Consider the following 17,098-nt stretch of genomic DNA (forward strand, 5'->3'; position numbering starts at 1 on the left):
CGGGACGGGTCTCTGCGCGCGCTTTTCTGGAGTGAGTGAGTGAGTGAGTGAGTGAGTGTGTGAGTGAGTGAGTGAGTGAGTGAGTGAGTGAGTGTGTGTGTGTGTGTGTGTGTGTGTGTGTGTGTGTGTGTGTGGTGAACACACGGTGGAAGTAACGTGGGTCTGCAGTTAGCCTGCCACGACCCGTAGACGCCTGCCTCCAGCGATCAGGAATTCCAGATCTTTATTGAGCTCGGATGTCGTGCCAGCACTAAGCTATTTTGAAGGATACCGCGGCAAATTTCTTAACGCCCTCGGATCTCTCCCCTGGTTCTTCAATACTCTGCCTTTCCACCCCAACCTCACCCTCCAGGCTTAGATAACGTCGGTTCTCCCTGCCCAGGGCCAGTTTCGCAGATTTGCGGGGTGAGGCTTTTTCCTCTGAACTGCTCTTTTCTCTCGAGTCCCGCTTTCAGAGGGGTTGGCCCCTGCGCTTGTCCTCATTGCGGTCCCCAAGACTGGACACTCCCCTTTCGCTGGCTCTTCTCTGGGCTTCCATCTGGTTTATCCTTATACATTTAGGGAACCTTGTTTGACCTGCCCCCTTGTCCAGGGTACATCTGAGACCATACAGGCACTGTGAGCGTTACAAGAAAGAGCCCGTTCAAGTCTATAGGCTCCTGAGCTCATCAATGTCATTTCTTTAAAATTTTGAGCGACTAATTTTGATATCTACCACCAACTTGCCTCGTTGCCTCAAGTAGCCTTCTATGGAAAAGTGCACTGGAGACAGGAACCCTGACATCTTGGGTCCCAGATCTGCATCTAACCTCATGCCCTGGTATCTTTGAAGGAGGCAGAGCAGGGGGTATGTGGGCGGGCGGGGTGGGGGTGGGGGTGGGGCGGCGGCACTGACTTAGGAGTCAGAAGACTTGGGACCTTGTTCCAAGTTAGCTTGTCTTGAGGGACGTGAACTTACTTCAATTACTTTCCCTCAGTTAAATAACACTTATTACAGCCCACTTCCTTTCAGTGTGCAATCTGTTCAACCAGCACTTTGCCTAAGGAAGCCATGCAATTTAACACAAGGTAAAAAGTTCCTACTGATATACCTGCTTAACAAATTCCCACACTATCTGTACCCACTAGGTCGCAGTTCTTAATGGCTGTTGGGATTCTGATTTTATGTTTTGGAAAACCTAAGGGTGATGAAAACACAATGCAATATACATATACCTTACTGTTTAACTGTACACTTGAAACTTACTTGATTTTGTTAACTAATGTCGCCATAATAAAAATAAATAAAGATTCAATGCCCCCCCCCAAAATGTATTGGGAAACTTCTAAGACCAGGCGTTTTGCCCCTTAGAGTACAATAAATCAAAGTATGTTCTTCCATACTGAAATAGCTACAGATGTATCTAGCAAAGATGATTTTTAAAAACCTGACCTCTATTACATCTCTATAATAAAGGTGGAGCTAAAAACCCAACTACAATACTATTTTACACCAAAAAATTAAAAAGTACTTCATTAGTGTAAAATATCCACTATTCAAATAGGATCCAAACATTGTATTGCTTATATGGCTTTTAAATTTCCTTTATAGTTTCCTGCTCCATCTCTACATTATGTTTCCAATTTACTTATTGAAGAAACCAGATCCCTTGCCCTGAAGTTTCCTCTAGATATTGCTGATCAGATTCTCACCGATTTTTTTAAACCTGATTCTCTATTTTCTTATTTCCTGTAAATTGGTAGTTATAGCTAGAGCATTGATTTGGTTAGATCTGTGGACAATACTTCACATAGGATGTTAGTGTTTTAAAAAGTAATTGAGAAGCTCACATACTCAGATCTTTATAAAACTAAAAAACATTCAGATCTTTATAAAACTAAAAATTGCATTTTGTTATGCATTTATTAAAGAAAATCATTTATAGTTTATAAAAAAAAATTGCCCTGATATACATGAAAATTTCCTGATAATGGTAATTAAAAATAGCCACTCCCACCCCCTTGTGTCCACACTAACATTCAATCTAGATTGGCTTAATCTTGAAGTGTAATCCAATGAGACTGAATACCAAACACTTAAGGTCCTGGACAAGGTAATAAAATACTCGTAAGCCTTCTGGATCCCTAAAATGCAAGAGAGAAAAAAAAAATGTTTAAAAAGCTGAGAAAAACTAGCAAGATAATACAATTTAATAACACAGATTATGTACCAAGATATTACTCATAACGGTATTTACAGAATATAAACTTTAAAAACCAAGTGTCCAAAACAAAGTAAAAAGCTATATGCTACACATTAAAATGAAATATAAAGTCATTTAAAATATTAAGGTATTTTTAAATAGGAAAATATTAAGTGAAATAAATCATTAAAATAAGAATGGTTGATCTCAATATTTGTGCTTTTAAAAACTTTAATGCACAGAAAAAAATATTCAAGGTATTAAGTTTCTAATTGATAGGTTTATCTTTCTAATTGAAAGGTTTCCCCTTTCTACTTTTCCTATATTTTCAATAATGAGCATATATTACTTTCAGAATTATGAAAAAATTTTTATAAGTAGGAGTACTAACAGGACTGAGAAGATGAAGATTACTATGGCATAACTGGCTAAGAAGAGACTGTCCAAAGAAAGACAGCTATGCCCAACATGTACTAAAAGTGAGCCATATTAAATCCCAAATTCTCAAAACACAAGAGACAAAAATAAAAAAACATTGAAAAAAAAAAAAAGCCAAAATCTGAGGATTCTATTATATAGTTTGTCTCAACTTTATAATTTTCCCTACTGACATGAATTTTTAAATTTAAATTCTAAACAATTTCAGTTTTATCCCAGTCAAACTTTAAGATGTACTAGTCTGAATGACCAGCACTGAAAAAGTTCAGAGTCAGTGACTCTTACAGTTTTATCAAGCACTTGTTTTGGCATATTTTTTTTAATTTTCTTTTTTGGCCAGATTCGTACTCACTTTGGCTGCTCCTATGGCATTACTCTGTGTCACTGAGAAGCAATTATTAGCAATGATTGAATAAAACACCAAAAGCAATAGGAGAAAGCCCTTGAAAATAATTCAGAATCTATCTCCAATGAGAGGTACAAAGCTGACCCCTTCTGTCTTGCGTATGTTCCAGATCTTACCATAATGGTCCCAATTTGGTTAAGGGTTTCATATCAACAGGCTGCAAAATGGGCACATCTGGATATTAGGATCATATACACTTACTTGGATTGATTAACGTCAATAAGGGAACCAATTTTTGATGTTGTGAAGGAAATGTGCTCATCTCCAATGACGATTTCAAGCTCCTAGAAACATTGAAAAAAAAAAAAAAAAACTAATTCAAGCTGAACTGGAATTTTCATCAAGCACACAAGAAGGGGGTTCATCATCTGCCAAATCACAAAAACTCTACAACACATAAATAAGACCAGTTCATTCTGAGCACTAAACTGTACCAGGTACTGGAAACAAAGAGATAAATAATGGTTTAGTTCATATTCTTAGAGGAAGTTGTGTCTATAAGGCTCTACCATTTCTGGGAATTGAAAGAGATTACATAGGAGTTTTTGTTATTAACAGTGTGAAGTGACATGTACAAATCTGTGTTTTACAAATACCAAATATATAACCTTTCTGGGCAATATGAGACAATTTTAGACAATGATAAATGTTATGAAGACAATAAAACAAATCTTTTTAAAAAATGACAGGTAAGACATCACTGAAGTGACATATGAAGACTTCAATAATAAAGACAGTGTTGGATAGGATATTCCAGGCAGCATGTAGCAAATATAAAGGTCTTAAATAAAAACAACTGAGGTATGTTTGAGGAACAGATATAAGGCCAGTGAGGTTTGAACACAGAGATTTTGAGAATGGTAGAAGATAAGATGAGAGTTAGGATTTTATTTTAAATGCAGTGGTTAAACCACTGGAGAGTTTAAAATCAGCAAAATACAGTAAGTCCTCATTTAACCTCATCATTGGGTTCCATGACTTTAAGTAAAACGATGTACTATAGGAAAACCAGTTTTTAATAGGCTAATTGATATAAACAAGTTCCTACAGCATCTCATCAATATTATAAGGAAACCATAATGAGCAAAATGGTATTATTTGAGAACTTGCTGTACATACAAAATTTACATTTTAAAAGATTACTCTGGCTTCAGGATGGAAAAATGGGTTGTGCAGGACAAAAGGAGAAACAAGAAAATCAATTAGGAGTCTGGGTTAGGAAGGAAACAGCTGAGGTTGAAAGAAGTCTCTCTCATATACTAGTTGCCTGCAAGATATTCCTTCCATTAGACTGCTGAAATAACTATGTTCTATTTATCTTTGTATCCTCACAATGCTTTGTCCACAGTAGTCACTCATTAAGAGAGGTCAGCAGCAAAAGCTCTGAGAAGAGGGGGAGGGGATTACAAGAAAAAATTCAGGGCTGAGCTCTAGATCTCAGCAGCACCACTTGTTCTCTGTGTTCCTCCCTGTGGGGTTACTGCTTCCTTAGACCAAGGTGCTGATAATCTGCTTTGTGTACAGCTCCCTAACATGCATAACATATGCACACACAAGTGGATTCAATGTCGATATGCAGAGCAGTAAACCTCATCTTATTTGTAAGATCTCTGTACTGTGGACAGCTGCTAAAACATTCACCTGTCGGCCCACTCGGTCAGGAGGAGGCCACAAAGCATCATCCTCTTTGGTAATTTCACTGTCGTCAATTATTCTCTTCAATTCTTCCATCACGCTTTTATGTACATAAGCCTAAAAGCAAGTTAAAAAATGAAATTTAAATTGTATCCTTAAGCAGCATACTGACTCAGATAGCAAAACAAATAAAAAAAAAGACTGCTCCTGAAAGCTTATTTCCGGCACTTCTGTAAATGGGAAGACATTCAGGATTGACCTCGGCATGCTGAAGAAGAGGGCAGGGTCAGAAGTACCCAATAACCACACTTTAGTCCCCCAAATACTTGTTTCTACTTCTGGGTATAACCTGTTCACATGAACCTTCTCCTTGCCTACAAACCCAACTCACACCTAAACCCAAAACAAAAGATCTGTGAGTAACCTTGGTGATTTTTAACTAGATAACATGCTTCTAAAGAGGAGAGACATCTTTCGGAATATTTTAAAAGATTATTCTGGCTTTTACATGCTTTACATATTACATAACATTTTACATATTATGTTAAAAAAACGTGAGATGCTGACGTGTAAGCATAAAACTTATTGCTAATTAAATATAATAGTATGAAAATATGTTGACTGTTAAGATATTTTCAAATGTGACCAAGTGGTTAAAAAGAAAAAGTAGCTTTTATGAAGACTTAAATGGGGTGGTAGAAATCATACCAAAATGGAGCATACGTGGACTTGACAGAGGTAGGCATAGGTTTTAATTCTTGCTCTCTCTCTTATTAACAAGGGTGATTTTCAACAAGTTCCATAATTAATACCTGGGTCTTCACTGTCTTATCTGTAAAAGGTATATAATATCACCCATCACACAGCTTACAATCTGGGTCAAATAAGATCATGTATGTAAAATCATCAGTGCCATGCTTGGCATCTACCATATATTCAATGGTGTTAACTGCTTTCTTATGCTTCCTTTCCCCATTCAAATGCAAACTAAAGAGCTCTACTGAGTGCTATGCATTAGGGAATATGCCAAAGACTTTAAGTGAGTGAGAGCAGGCTTTATTATTTCTATTTTTGCAGATGAAGAAACTGAGACTTATCAATTCAGCCAGGGAATTTGCTCAAGGTCACATGGTTTATTATAAGTAGCAGATTACAAAGCAAAATATGCAAGAGTTCAAATGATTACCAGTAACTGATTTGGCATTGTGAAAGAATACAAACTAAAAGATTTGAGAAAAAACTTTAGAAGCTGTCTACAGACTTAGCTATACTTCTCTATTCTTTATCTTTCAATACTACTCCCAGAAAGAACAAAAACAAGACAAAAAGCTAAATTGTAGGGAATGAAAGACTCAGGAGGTTCATTACCTCTTTTCTTATCATGACATCATTTTTGTAATTGCTGTTGTTGGCATATCTCAATTTACCTGTGAGGGGCAAAAAAACAAATTCAATGTATAATAAAAATGTATGAATAAAACATCATTAGCCTACTAAGAGTATTGGTTGTTGCTTAAAATGTATCCTAACTTTCCCCTCAAGTGTCTAACAAATTTAATATTCACACCTTCGGTTTCGACAATACCAGTTTTTTCAGTTCTTCACTTTAGGCTATTAAATAGCCTCACAGCAAAAATAATACAGCTGACACTGAATTATAGTTCTTGCAAAAGGTAGCTCAAATGAGATAAAAGAACACAAGCAGACTCTTGGGACTCTGGCAAATTATCTTTCTGCAGGTTAATATCCTCAGATGCAGAGATAGTAACTGGTAACTTATTAGCACAAAGGGCCTCCTGACGCTCAAATGAGTTGTGAAAGCCGTTTGAAAACATACATATATTCTCAGGTGAATATGCAATACTCTGATCTATTCCTGTGATTAAAAAGTTGTGGTTTTATTAATTATTTACCACATTCGGTTTATAAGGCTCTTTGTGCATATGTGCATTCAACAGGTTGGGTATATATATGGTGGGTATGAAGGAAAAGATAAAAATAGAAGAGGCAACTTTTCCCTATAGAAGGCACATATGTAAAGAGCCAAACTGATGCCTCACTGCACTGTTTCTCTGCCTTAAGTGTCTCTCCTTTCAGTTCATTCTCAATATAGTGGACAAAGTGATGTAGTAACATGTAGACGTGATTAGGTTACTCTAATACTTGGATACTGACAATGGCTGCTCACTGCCTTCTTGATCAAATCAAAATTCAACATGGCATACTGTTAAGCTAAGCCCCCCGTCTGCCTTTCCAGGCTCACTCCTGCAATAGTCCTCTCTCATGATAGCTGAAGTTAATCAGACTACTTGGTTTTTGCCTGAAACATCCCATGCATTTTTGTTTTCAACCTCTTTGCCATTAACACTGTCCAAAATGCCTTGACTCTCATCTGCCTAAAGAATTCCTATAATTACTAAAGACTCACATTCCCCTTCCCTCAAGTCATTTTATGAAGGAAGCCTCCTCTGAACTAGATGAGGTGCCTTCCTTCTGCTCCAAGTCCCTTCTGTCTTGTCACCTAATATACTGTCTTGTCGCTGTTTACAAATCTATCTCCTTCACAAATGTGACTTGTCAGGTTCATCGTTGTGCCCCGATTTTGTGGGAGTTTTGTCATTTTTGATTTCTTTTCCTTAACCACTGTGCCCCACCCCTACATCCTATAAATGACAAAGTACTGTTGGTTCTGCCTCCAACAGTATCCTAAATCATTTTCTCCCCTTTTACTAATGCTCTAGTCTCAACAGTTGTCTGAACAACTGTTACTGTCTCCTAATAAGTAGTCCTGTTTCCCTTCTTGCCCATTCTGCACCCAATAATTAGAATACTTTTTCAAGAACAGATCACATTTCTTCTTTGCTTAAAACTTTCCAATTGCTTAGTGCTGCACTTTGAATAAAATTCAAACTCTACCATGGCCTACAAAGACTTACACGGTGTGACCCCTGCCTACTTTCCCATATCATGTCTCACTATTCTCCCCAGAGCTCACTACTTTTCAGCCACATTGGTCACCTGAGATATGCCTAGCTCATTCCTGCCCTACAGCTTTGACACTTGTTGTTCCCGCCCTAGAAAGCTCTTCCTTCTGAGGTTCACAAGGTTGGCTCCTTCTTGTCAATCAGGGCTCGGGTCAAATACCCTCTCTTCAGAGAACTCTCCAATGGCTACCCTATCTAAAAGCAGCCCACCGGCAACTACTCCATCATTTTGTCTTATTTTCTGACCACTCATCACTATCTTCCTGTTTATTTCTCTCCCAGCACAATACAAGTTCCACGAGAACGGAAGCTTGTCTATCGTTCACTTCTATATCCGAGATCGTGGAACATAGCCTGGCACCAAAGTAGGCGTTCAACCCATGTTTGTTGAATGAAGCATCTGTCAAAAGATGTTACTAAACAGAAGTCCCTGCACATGTACAGAAAAAAAAAAAAAACAGTGGCACAGACACAGGATTGTTTCTTCCAGATCCGCGCCGCACAGATACTGTATCAGTCCGTTCCTTCTCTAATTCCCGGCTCCTTCTGGACCCCAGGGCTCCCCACTCGCCCGCCCCCAGGCCTAGTGCTCGCTCCCGGGGGCCGGGAAGCCGCTCTCACCGTCGGGTCGGAACTCAAACTCCAGGAATTCGTGGCCGAACTTGCCCTTGTGACCCACATAATAACGCAAATAAAAGTCACTCTCCATTGCTCGCAAAAGGCAACGGAGTCAGTCCGAACTTTAATAGCAAACCACACCGCCGCTGTAAGCGCCCGACACTGACGTTTACGGCGGCGCCCGGAAGTGACGTCAAAGCACGCCGTCACCGGTAGCGAAGGGGCCCCTCCGTCGCACCGCCCTGTGGTAGGGACAATGCGGCCCCGCCCCTCCCGGCGGAAACTGGGGACCTTTCACTTGGAGGCGGGGTCAGTGCAGCCACGTCCCGCTCAGCTTGAGGCGGGAACAAGACCTTATGTTCTCCTAAGCATAAGGCCATGCTGTCAAAGAGCTTCAGGGCCTCGCTTCAAGTTCTCGGGCTGAATACATAAGTCCTGTGTCCTTCTAGGCTCAACCTTCACGTAAAGGACTATGTGAGAGGGACAAAGCTGTTCACAGTCTCTGGCTCCCACCGAACTTTGTGGATTAAGGACCAGTTAGAGAAAACCCTTCTTGGAGATGCTTTTCCTAAGCTCCGTTTCCTAAAAACGGAGATTTATCGTTTTTCTGGAACTAACTCGACTGCATTTATTCCCAATTTTTCTACTTTTTATCGCTACCTTTCCCATTCTACTTCACTGGTTTCTGGAGTAGATGATGTGAATAGAACTTAAACTGAATGTTTGATCTCTCACTCCCCAGCCATCGATGTACCACTTACCCAGCAGTGATTTCTCACTGGCTGCACAATAGAATCATCTCGGAGCATTTAGAAATACTGATGCCTGGACCCCAGCCAAAACCAATTAAATCAATATCTCCAACTGTGGGCGTCATTTTTTTTTTTTTTTTTTTTTTTTTTTTTTTTTTTTTTTTTTTTTTTTTTTTTTTTTTTTTTTTTTTTTTTTTTTTTTTTTTTTTTTTTTTTTTTTTGGTAAAGCTTCTTAAATGAGTCAGGGTTGAGAAATGCCCAAGAGGCTTTTGTCTTTTCAGGCCAAAGTGGTTGACCTCTGTGAAGGCTTTCTGGCTGAGGAAAAATTTACCTCCTTGATTACGCAAAAGGCAGTCAAAATCCTAAGTATTAGAAGCCTGCTTTAGCTCATCTAAGTTCCAACCAGAGGAGGAATGGAATTGGTTTTGAACAGAGTGCTGAGTTGGTATTATTCTTGGGGCCTGGCAACCATAACGATACTGTTCTGTATTTTGGCAGTAGTCTGATTCTCATTCCCAGTCTTGCCATTACTCCTTATCTCCGTAAAAAGCATTGGTAGCAGAGTGTAGAATGGGTATGATGAATAAAAAGAATAAAAATAAAAACACTGGAGATTTATGTTGGAATAATCCTTTGTGTGACAATGATTCACTGTGATCAAAAGGGAACTGATTGAACTTTTTGGACTTCAGATTTCTTATCTTTAAAGTGAGCATAATTTTAAATGAGCATCTGGTAGAACTGTTTTAAGGGTAAGAAACACTGTCTTGGAAATTAGAAAATATAAACTGTAAATAACTATAAAACCATAAGGTATTTTATTTAAAATATTGGATATGGGTAGTAACAAGGGAATTGTATAAAAAACAGAAGGGAATCACGAGGTATTAAGTACCCAGTAAATGTTAGCTCAGAGGCTGGTTGAGACCGTTTGCAAGTGCTTGTTTCGTGAACCTTCATAACAAGCTTGAGGTGGTAACTGGAGTTAAGTATATAGAGATATCAGGTCATCGTGAAGGACCTCACAAGCCATATTAGGGAGTCTGGGCTAAAACTCAAGGGTATTGGATTTTAATCTGGGTGTCATGTGCTGGGAATATAATGGTGAACAAGACAGACCTTCATAGGGCTTGCAGAGGAGGCAATTAAGGAGCATACAAGCAATTATGTAGGGATAAAGATTACAAATGGGGAAGCATAGAATACTATGGAAGCACATGGAGTAGCTCCAAATCCAGTTTAGAGGCTTAGGGAAGTCTTCCGAAGGAAATGTTCCAGAGGGCACAGAACTGGGTGGTTAGAATACAGAATGAGGTTGGGAAGGGGCAGAGGCCAAATCATGAAGGATCTTACAAGCTGTATTAAGGAGTTTGGGTTAAGACCCAAAGGTATTGGGGTTTTAATGCAACAGAAACAGATGAAGGTCTTTAAGCAGGAAAATGAAAAGGGGTGATGGTGACATGACTTAATGTATTTTAGAAAGATCACTCTGGCTGCAATGTTGTAGACCGAGTTGGAAAATGGAAATATTAGAAGTAAAACTCAGATAAGTAGTTGTTAAAGTAATCTATGATGGTGATAACCCAAGATGGTGGTGATCAGTACTCCCATAGTGGCAATGGAGATATAAAAAGTAGATGGATTAGAGTTGGAATACCATAATTTAAGGGGAGGGGTTGGCCAGAGAGATGGGGGGAAAACCAGGAGTATTGTGTCATGTAAGCCAAAATAAGAGTATTCCAAGAAAGGAGTGCCAACAGCATTAAATACTCCTTCCAAGGTCAAGGAAGATAAGGACTGAAAGTGTTTACAATATTTATAATTAAGGAGGTCCTGGGTGATTTTAGTGAAATCAACCTCAGTGGCATGGGAATAAGAAGTAGGGCAGAAGTGTTGGGATACAAATAAGCCAAATTCGTTGTGGAAGCAGAGTTACCTAACCCTATGAGTTAGGTCTGGAAGTGAGAGAGTAGATATGCTTCCTGGAGGAGTAGGTCTAAGCAGAATACTCAAGGACAAATGAGTTAGCCACATAATGGGTAGAGAAGGAAAATCTAGGCAGAGAATGCCACATGTACATGAGTACTACATGAATTACATGTACTTTGGGGGCACTAAACGACTGTGTGATTTTGGGCAGTTTCTTCACCCACTTCCTCATCTATAAAATTGGAATGATATTTTTATCTCACAAATTTGTTGATGCAGATTAATTTATGTAGGATACTAGGGATATATTAGGGTTTCAATGATCGTTCACTCCCCCCTCATTAAAGCATCACAGTGATACTTTTGGATTAAAAAAAAATGAATTTAATCTCTCTCTAGAAACAGTGCACTAATTTTACAAATGTTCATATTTGGTTTTTAGTTCACCAAGATGATGTCAGTACAGCTAGTGAGATGCAACATACCAACCACCCTTTGCCTCTGGAAGAGAAACCAGACTGCAAAGGGGACTGAATGCAGAAGCTAACAACTCAGAATGACAAAAAGTTGAAACGGTTAGTGTGACCCAATATTCTAACATGCCTGTTACATCAGATACAGTAATTTGGGGGTGTTCGAGGAGTGGAGAGACAAATAAGGAAAATTCATTTGGGTACAACATGATGGAGTTTGCAAACCAGTACTTTACCCCCAAATTAAAACAGCTTGTATAGAACAAAATGCTATTCTAAAACATATGGTTTGTACAGGTATTTTCTCTTGCAATTTTTGTAAAAAAGTATCAAAACCTTCATGTCTTTAAATATATATATGTACATATACAGGTGGTTCTTTTAAAATTAGTTTTTATAGCACAAAGTATTTGCAAATACAGAGCGTTTCTGCTGATTCTTGACTGTGCACATGGTGCATAGCCTGAATGAATAAGAGCTTCCTGATTTCTTGTTAATTGAAAATTTGAAGCTGTAATTCTTCCACCTCTAAGTTTTCCATATCTGAAAATCCTCAATACCCTAAAAATACAGTGTGAGAAGACTCCAATATTCTATCTTCATGCAGTGATGGGAAAGAAAGTAATGTATTCTGTGAAATGATGAGTGTACCGCTAAAGTTACGGAGTGAGGTCAGGAGGCTCACATTTCTGTGCCCTCTCCCCATTCCCACCAGTGCCTGACTGGACAGTGCTTGGGGTCCCCTCTGCAGACTCCATGTCTTCAAAATTTTCAGTTTATTTTTATTTTTCTCACTTGAGAAAATCTCAGAGGTGCTTGACACTATGGAGGGCTTCTGTGAAAATCCCACTGCCCTTATATTAGTTTTCATTGACCATACTGAGAAACTTCAACTCAACTGTATGAAAAGCAGTCATTCTTTCCCTGTGACCACTGGGAAGCTTGAAGCTGAAGAATGCCTTGTCTGCAAAGTGCTGGTAACACGTCCTGATGAATTTTCCATGATGTACATTGTGCCTCATACACAATAAATGACCAAGAAATGTTTGCTTAATTGAATCAGAAATTAAATATTAGTTTTCTATAAAGTGCTTACGTTGAACCTATCTTTCCATCCAGCCTCATTTCTTACTAAGTCCACCTTGAATTTTTTGTTCCTTATAATGAATTACGTGCACGTCCTTAAAGTCCTCATGTTGTTTCTTGCTTCAGTGTCTTAGCATGGTGTCTCCTCTGCCTGAAGCAGCCTGGACACCTCTACTTAATTTTTAAGACTTAGCTTAAGGTTACTTCTCCTTCGATGCCTTTCTTGACTCCATTCCTCATCTCCCTAGGTAAAAATGACTTCTTTGTACCTTAACGGCATTCTGAAAATAATCTATTCCTTTTTGGTTTCCACAGGTCTTTCTTTACTGCTACTGTGAGCTTCATAAGGACAAAAAAAAGTCTGATTGACCTGTACATCTGTAGTGCTTGACACTGTTCCTAGCGAATGGTTTCAGTGAATGAATATATTGCAATCGCAGAGAAAATTGGAGGGATCAATAGTACTTATTACCATAAATTTAAATCCAATCTCATTCCAAGGTTACAGATTACCTCGATCTGTTTTATAAATAATCATGCTATCGAAAGTAAATAAAATTTTAGTTTCCCCTGTGTCTGGAAGGCCATTTCTGCAAGGGCATTCATAATTCCGTTGGAAAGATAGGTAGCAGGTTTGGTACAATGTTCAGTCAGGCAGCCCAACATAGTATCCTAGAGAAAAAAAGGGAAGAAAAGGACCAGGACCAATTTCTTTTAGAGAAAAAAAAAGTCTGATTAATTTTCTGCCGTCCTAGCATTATCTCTAAGTTTCCTTCCAGCTCTATAGTCCAGTGACCCTCTGACCCATTAATAACTATAGATATATGATGGCACAGGGGCAAAAGGCAGCAGAAATGCAACTAAACCTCAGAATGAGGCTCAAAAAGCCTCCAGGATTAGAAGGACTCCTCCTCAGATTTCATCTTATTTACTGCCATCCAACATGTGAGTATTCCATGATTTTGGTTATTGTAGGTTGCCTCTCATAGCTGCCTCTTTTAAACTGTAGTTAGTTGTAGCATATTCAGAAAACATGGGTGTTTCTGAGATGGTTGTGTTTCATTAGCATTTTGAGTCTCAGACTGAATCATCCTATCCCAGTTCATTATTTTTTCTGTGACGGCCAGGATATGACTGAAAGTTTAGATATTATGCATTAGTCATTGTTTAATATCCCCATGAAATTCTATTTCTTTGGAGGCAGGTTATAGAAAAAGTTGTTTGTTTTATATAAATTTCAATGATTTGTCACTTTCATCATTTTTCTTCAGTCAAAAATAATTTTCTTTCCATTCTTGAAAGAATAGTACTAAGTGATTAAGCTCCATAGGAGTTGGTCACCCATTTTAAATATTCTATTTGGTAATGGTCATTCTAAGTCAATTGCATTTACCCCCTCAAAGGATGTTTCAGGACTGTCAACACATACATATATGAGGAAATTACTTTATACAAAGCATAGTGGCCAGGCTCCAGAACACAGTTTTCTCAAAAGTTAGGAGACCATGAGTGATGTAGAGAAAGGTCCTAGGAACAGGGTGAGAGTCCAGAATGTCTGCCTGGAAATTCAAAGGGTAGCAAGCCGGTGGGACATCCAAGCTTCATTGAGTTGGGGGCAGCCAGGTAGGGACAGGGAGGACTTTGCTTAAGTGTGTCACGTTCCAAATATATTAAGGTTAGAAACATGTCCTCTTCTCCTACTTAAGCCAAACACTTCTGTGTCATACTTTATCCCTAGTTGTCCAATGGGAGTGAAGTAGAAAGAGTTAAGAAAAGACCACACCTTGGATGAGAGCCAGAGGGGACAGCATTCCATCTGGAACTGTAGGATTATGTTTTCACTGATAGACCCCACAAAGAGAAGAGAGTACTTCTCCTCATCTTCCCCAAGGCCCAGGAAAAGCAAGGAAAGTGTCCATAGTGAAAAAAAAAAATCTGTACATATACCTAGAGTTTTTCCTTTTATTTACAAAGCAGTAAACCAAATCCCTGTGTGGACATATATATCCAACATACTATAATATTGCATATGCCATTTCCCCCTCAAAAAGGACTTTAGGTTTGGCCACCTTTTCTGACTTAGGCCAAAAATTAGTTTTATCTATAGGAACACACGATGGTAACAAACCTACATCTTACTTTTTCCCACCTAAAGGAAATGGTAGAAAGTAAGGGGAAGGAAGAAATGGAGATGTAACAAAACTGATTCCACTGTCCTTATCCTCACCCATAGCACATCTCAAAGGTTTAGTGCCTGAGCCAGTCCCTAGGGTAAACTTGGGCTGTTCTGGAAACATCTCCACTTAGTGCTCTATAAGGAAGGAAGGCACCCTCAGTGTACTTTAGAGGAACCTTAATGAATTCAACCCAAGTGTCCTGAAGGAAAATGAAGTTACTCGAAATGCTGAACTTTAAAACAAGAAGTAGCCAAGGTTCAGGCATTTTCTCACCTGAGCGCACGAGAACTTCTGGTACTGTGTAAAATCTGTACACTGGCCTTAGCCATAGAAGAGAAAGCCCAAGTAGGAGTCACAGCAGTCATGGATGAGCTGAAGGGCTTTTCCTGACTGATTGGGGTTCCAGGAATAGCCAGAGGTGGAAAGGACTCTGCCTCTTTCACTAATGTTTACACAAACCATGGTATCTGTTTTATGAGCCACATGTCCAAAGGCTTCTCTGAAAACGACTGATACCCCTCTTGTGGACTGTTTTAAAATATATTTATCTTTATGTATTTGAACAATAGCCATAAGTGCGCCTCTTCTCTAGATTTTTCTCTCTCACACACATGCAGACTTAAACATAAATGCACACAGAGTCCATTTGGTGGGCCAATCATACCAAAAATAAATACTGTCATGTCTCTAAATTATTTATAGAACTAATCTTATTTTTGAAATATGTTAATAAATAATCTAAATGGGAGAGGGAGTTGAAATGTTTTTTTTCTTTTATGTTGACGGATAGCCACAAAGCATAATCATTTTATTTATAAAAAAAACCCCAAACTCTAAAACCTAAAAAAGCCCTCCAAACCAAATACTCTCCGTAAATATAATTTTTAAATGATGAGTAAGCTACTGTACCATCGGCCCCATTTGGTTATGTACATCATGTTAGTCACTCAGCAGTAGCCATTCCATGAATTCCTCATGGGTAGTGCAACCAGTTAAAAAGTGTATAAAACATTATACATATAAAAACTCTCACATCCTTTGGATGTTTGCAGTTCATCATAACTTTGTGGTTACCTTTCCCCAACATAAATTAAAGAAAAAAATTACACACTCACACACACACACACACACACACACACACACACATTCACTCACACAGACCCATATATAGAAACCCTTCCATCCAGGCACACACCAGCCAGGTAGTGTAGTGCCTGGAACTGAATTCCATGAGGCACGAAGGGAGTGGTCCCATCCTCAGGGCAGTCCATCGTCTTCAAGGCTTAATGCCACTCGCTGGGGAGACAAAGCAAAGAAATCATCATTAGACCTATATTGAGTATCATAAAGTACCAGATATTATTTTCAGGCATTAGCTCATATTATCTTCAAACTACCCCAAGAGACAGGTTTATCATAATAATTTTACAGATGAGAAAATTGAGACTCAATGATCTTAAACGTTTGTCTTGGATCATGTAGCAAGTGGGTGAACTAAAATTTGAACCCAGATCTGTGTGAATCTAGAGCTTTAACTTTTTCCATCATTCTGTTCTACTTTGTAAAGGAGGGCTGCAGAAATCTAAACTTCCTTAATCTTTTCTTATGGGATTATAGGTTTGCTTAATTTCAGTGAGTTAGTTTTGGCAAAGATTTAATCCCAGGTTATTAGCTATTTATCTGTATCATGCTAGTCACAATTAGGAAGGTCATGTGCTACACCCCTCCCAACTGATGATGCAGAATTGGAAGACAGTGGAGGTCAATGAAATTCAATCCTTCTTTCCCTCACCTCTATTTTCTAGTCATTAGATGCTAGACTTCCCTCTGCCACAAATGGTTGACCACTAGATCACCATCTAGTGGTGAGCCCACTAAACCCTAAGCTGGTGGACAGTGGACTTAAATCCTTTCTCATGTTGACGTGAAATCTGTATCTTTATATCTTTTGGTGTTCTTTGATTCTATCTCTCAGACTCAGAGAGTTTGGCGCAGACAACACTTGAAATTCTCAGACAGTGTTTGAGTTCTTTCCCTTCCTTCCAAGTATTTTCTTCTCTAGGCTACACATCTAGCTTTCCCCAGCTGGTCCCGATATAATCCTGTTTCCCACTCTTCCATTTCCTGAATACTCTCCTTTGGACAGACCTCAGTGTTTCAATATCTTCTCATAGCTGTATGAATTTGGGCTAACCACTTCAGCCTTCTGAGCCTTGGTTTCATCATCTGTCCAATGGGAATAATAATTAACCTACCTCATAGGATTGTTGGGAAATCACACGAGATAATGTATATTAAGTGCTTAATACAATACCAAACACACATGGGGTCCAGAGTATTGTAGATCTACCTACCCAGCATAAAATACAATCAGACTAGCATTTTCCATTTCTGAACATTCTACATACAACATAAAA

At 38.8% G+C, this 17,098-nt stretch overlaps 2 protein-coding genes across 20 annotated transcripts in view; both read right to left on the reverse strand.

Moving 5' to 3' along the window:
- Positions 1 to 1,884: 1,884 nt before the first annotated feature.
- On the reverse strand, positions 1,885 to 8,451 carry MAGOH (mago homolog, exon junction complex subunit). Its single transcript, XM_016120460.2, has 5 exons — positions 8,268 to 8,451; positions 6,031 to 6,089; positions 4,669 to 4,779; positions 3,229 to 3,311; positions 1,885 to 2,124 (listed from the first exon to the last, which is right to left on the reverse strand). Exons 1-5 carry the CDS (start codon positions 8,353 to 8,355, stop codon positions 2,025 to 2,027), a joined length of 441 nt encoding a protein of 146 aa, XP_015975946.1. The 5' UTR covers positions 8,356 to 8,451; the 3' UTR covers positions 1,885 to 2,024.
- Positions 8,452 to 11,306: 2,855 nt separating this feature from the next.
- Positions 11,307 to 17,098, reverse strand: part of LRP8 (LDL receptor related protein 8) — a 73,605-nt gene continuing 67,813 nt past the window's right edge. For 16 of the 19 annotated variants that reach the window (XM_016120408.2, XM_016120400.2, XM_016120399.2 and 13 more), the window contains one exon: positions 11,307 to 15,977. In XM_016120408.2, coding sequence (XP_015975894.2) covers positions 15,939 to 15,977 — 39 coding nt within the window. In that variant the 3' untranslated portion in view covers positions 11,307 to 15,938. The remainder of the gene's footprint in view (positions 15,978 to 17,098) is intronic. The other 3 variants (XR_001593914.2, XR_001593915.2, XR_004954997.1) reach the window with 1 other exon arrangement.

The sequence above is a fragment of the Rousettus aegyptiacus genome, unplaced genomic scaffold, assembly GCF_014176215.1.
Source record: "Rousettus aegyptiacus isolate mRouAeg1 unplaced genomic scaffold, mRouAeg1.p scaffold_m13_p_1, whole genome shotgun sequence".
Taxonomy (NCBI): Eukaryota; Metazoa; Chordata; class Mammalia; order Chiroptera; family Pteropodidae; genus Rousettus; species Rousettus aegyptiacus.

Coding starts and splice junctions, on each gene's coding strand:
- MAGOH (XM_016120460.2), bottom strand. CDS start 8,355: ATGGAGAGTGACTTTTATTTGCGTTATTATGTGGGTCACAAGGGCAAG. Junction 6,090..8,267: donor GTTTGAGTTCCGACCCGACG/GTGAGAGCGGCT, acceptor TGCCCCTCACAG/GTAAATTGAGATATGCCAAC. Junction 4,780..6,030: donor ATGTCATGATAAGAAAAGAG/GTAATGAACCTC, acceptor ACTTGCTTTTAG/GCTTATGTACATAAAAGCGT.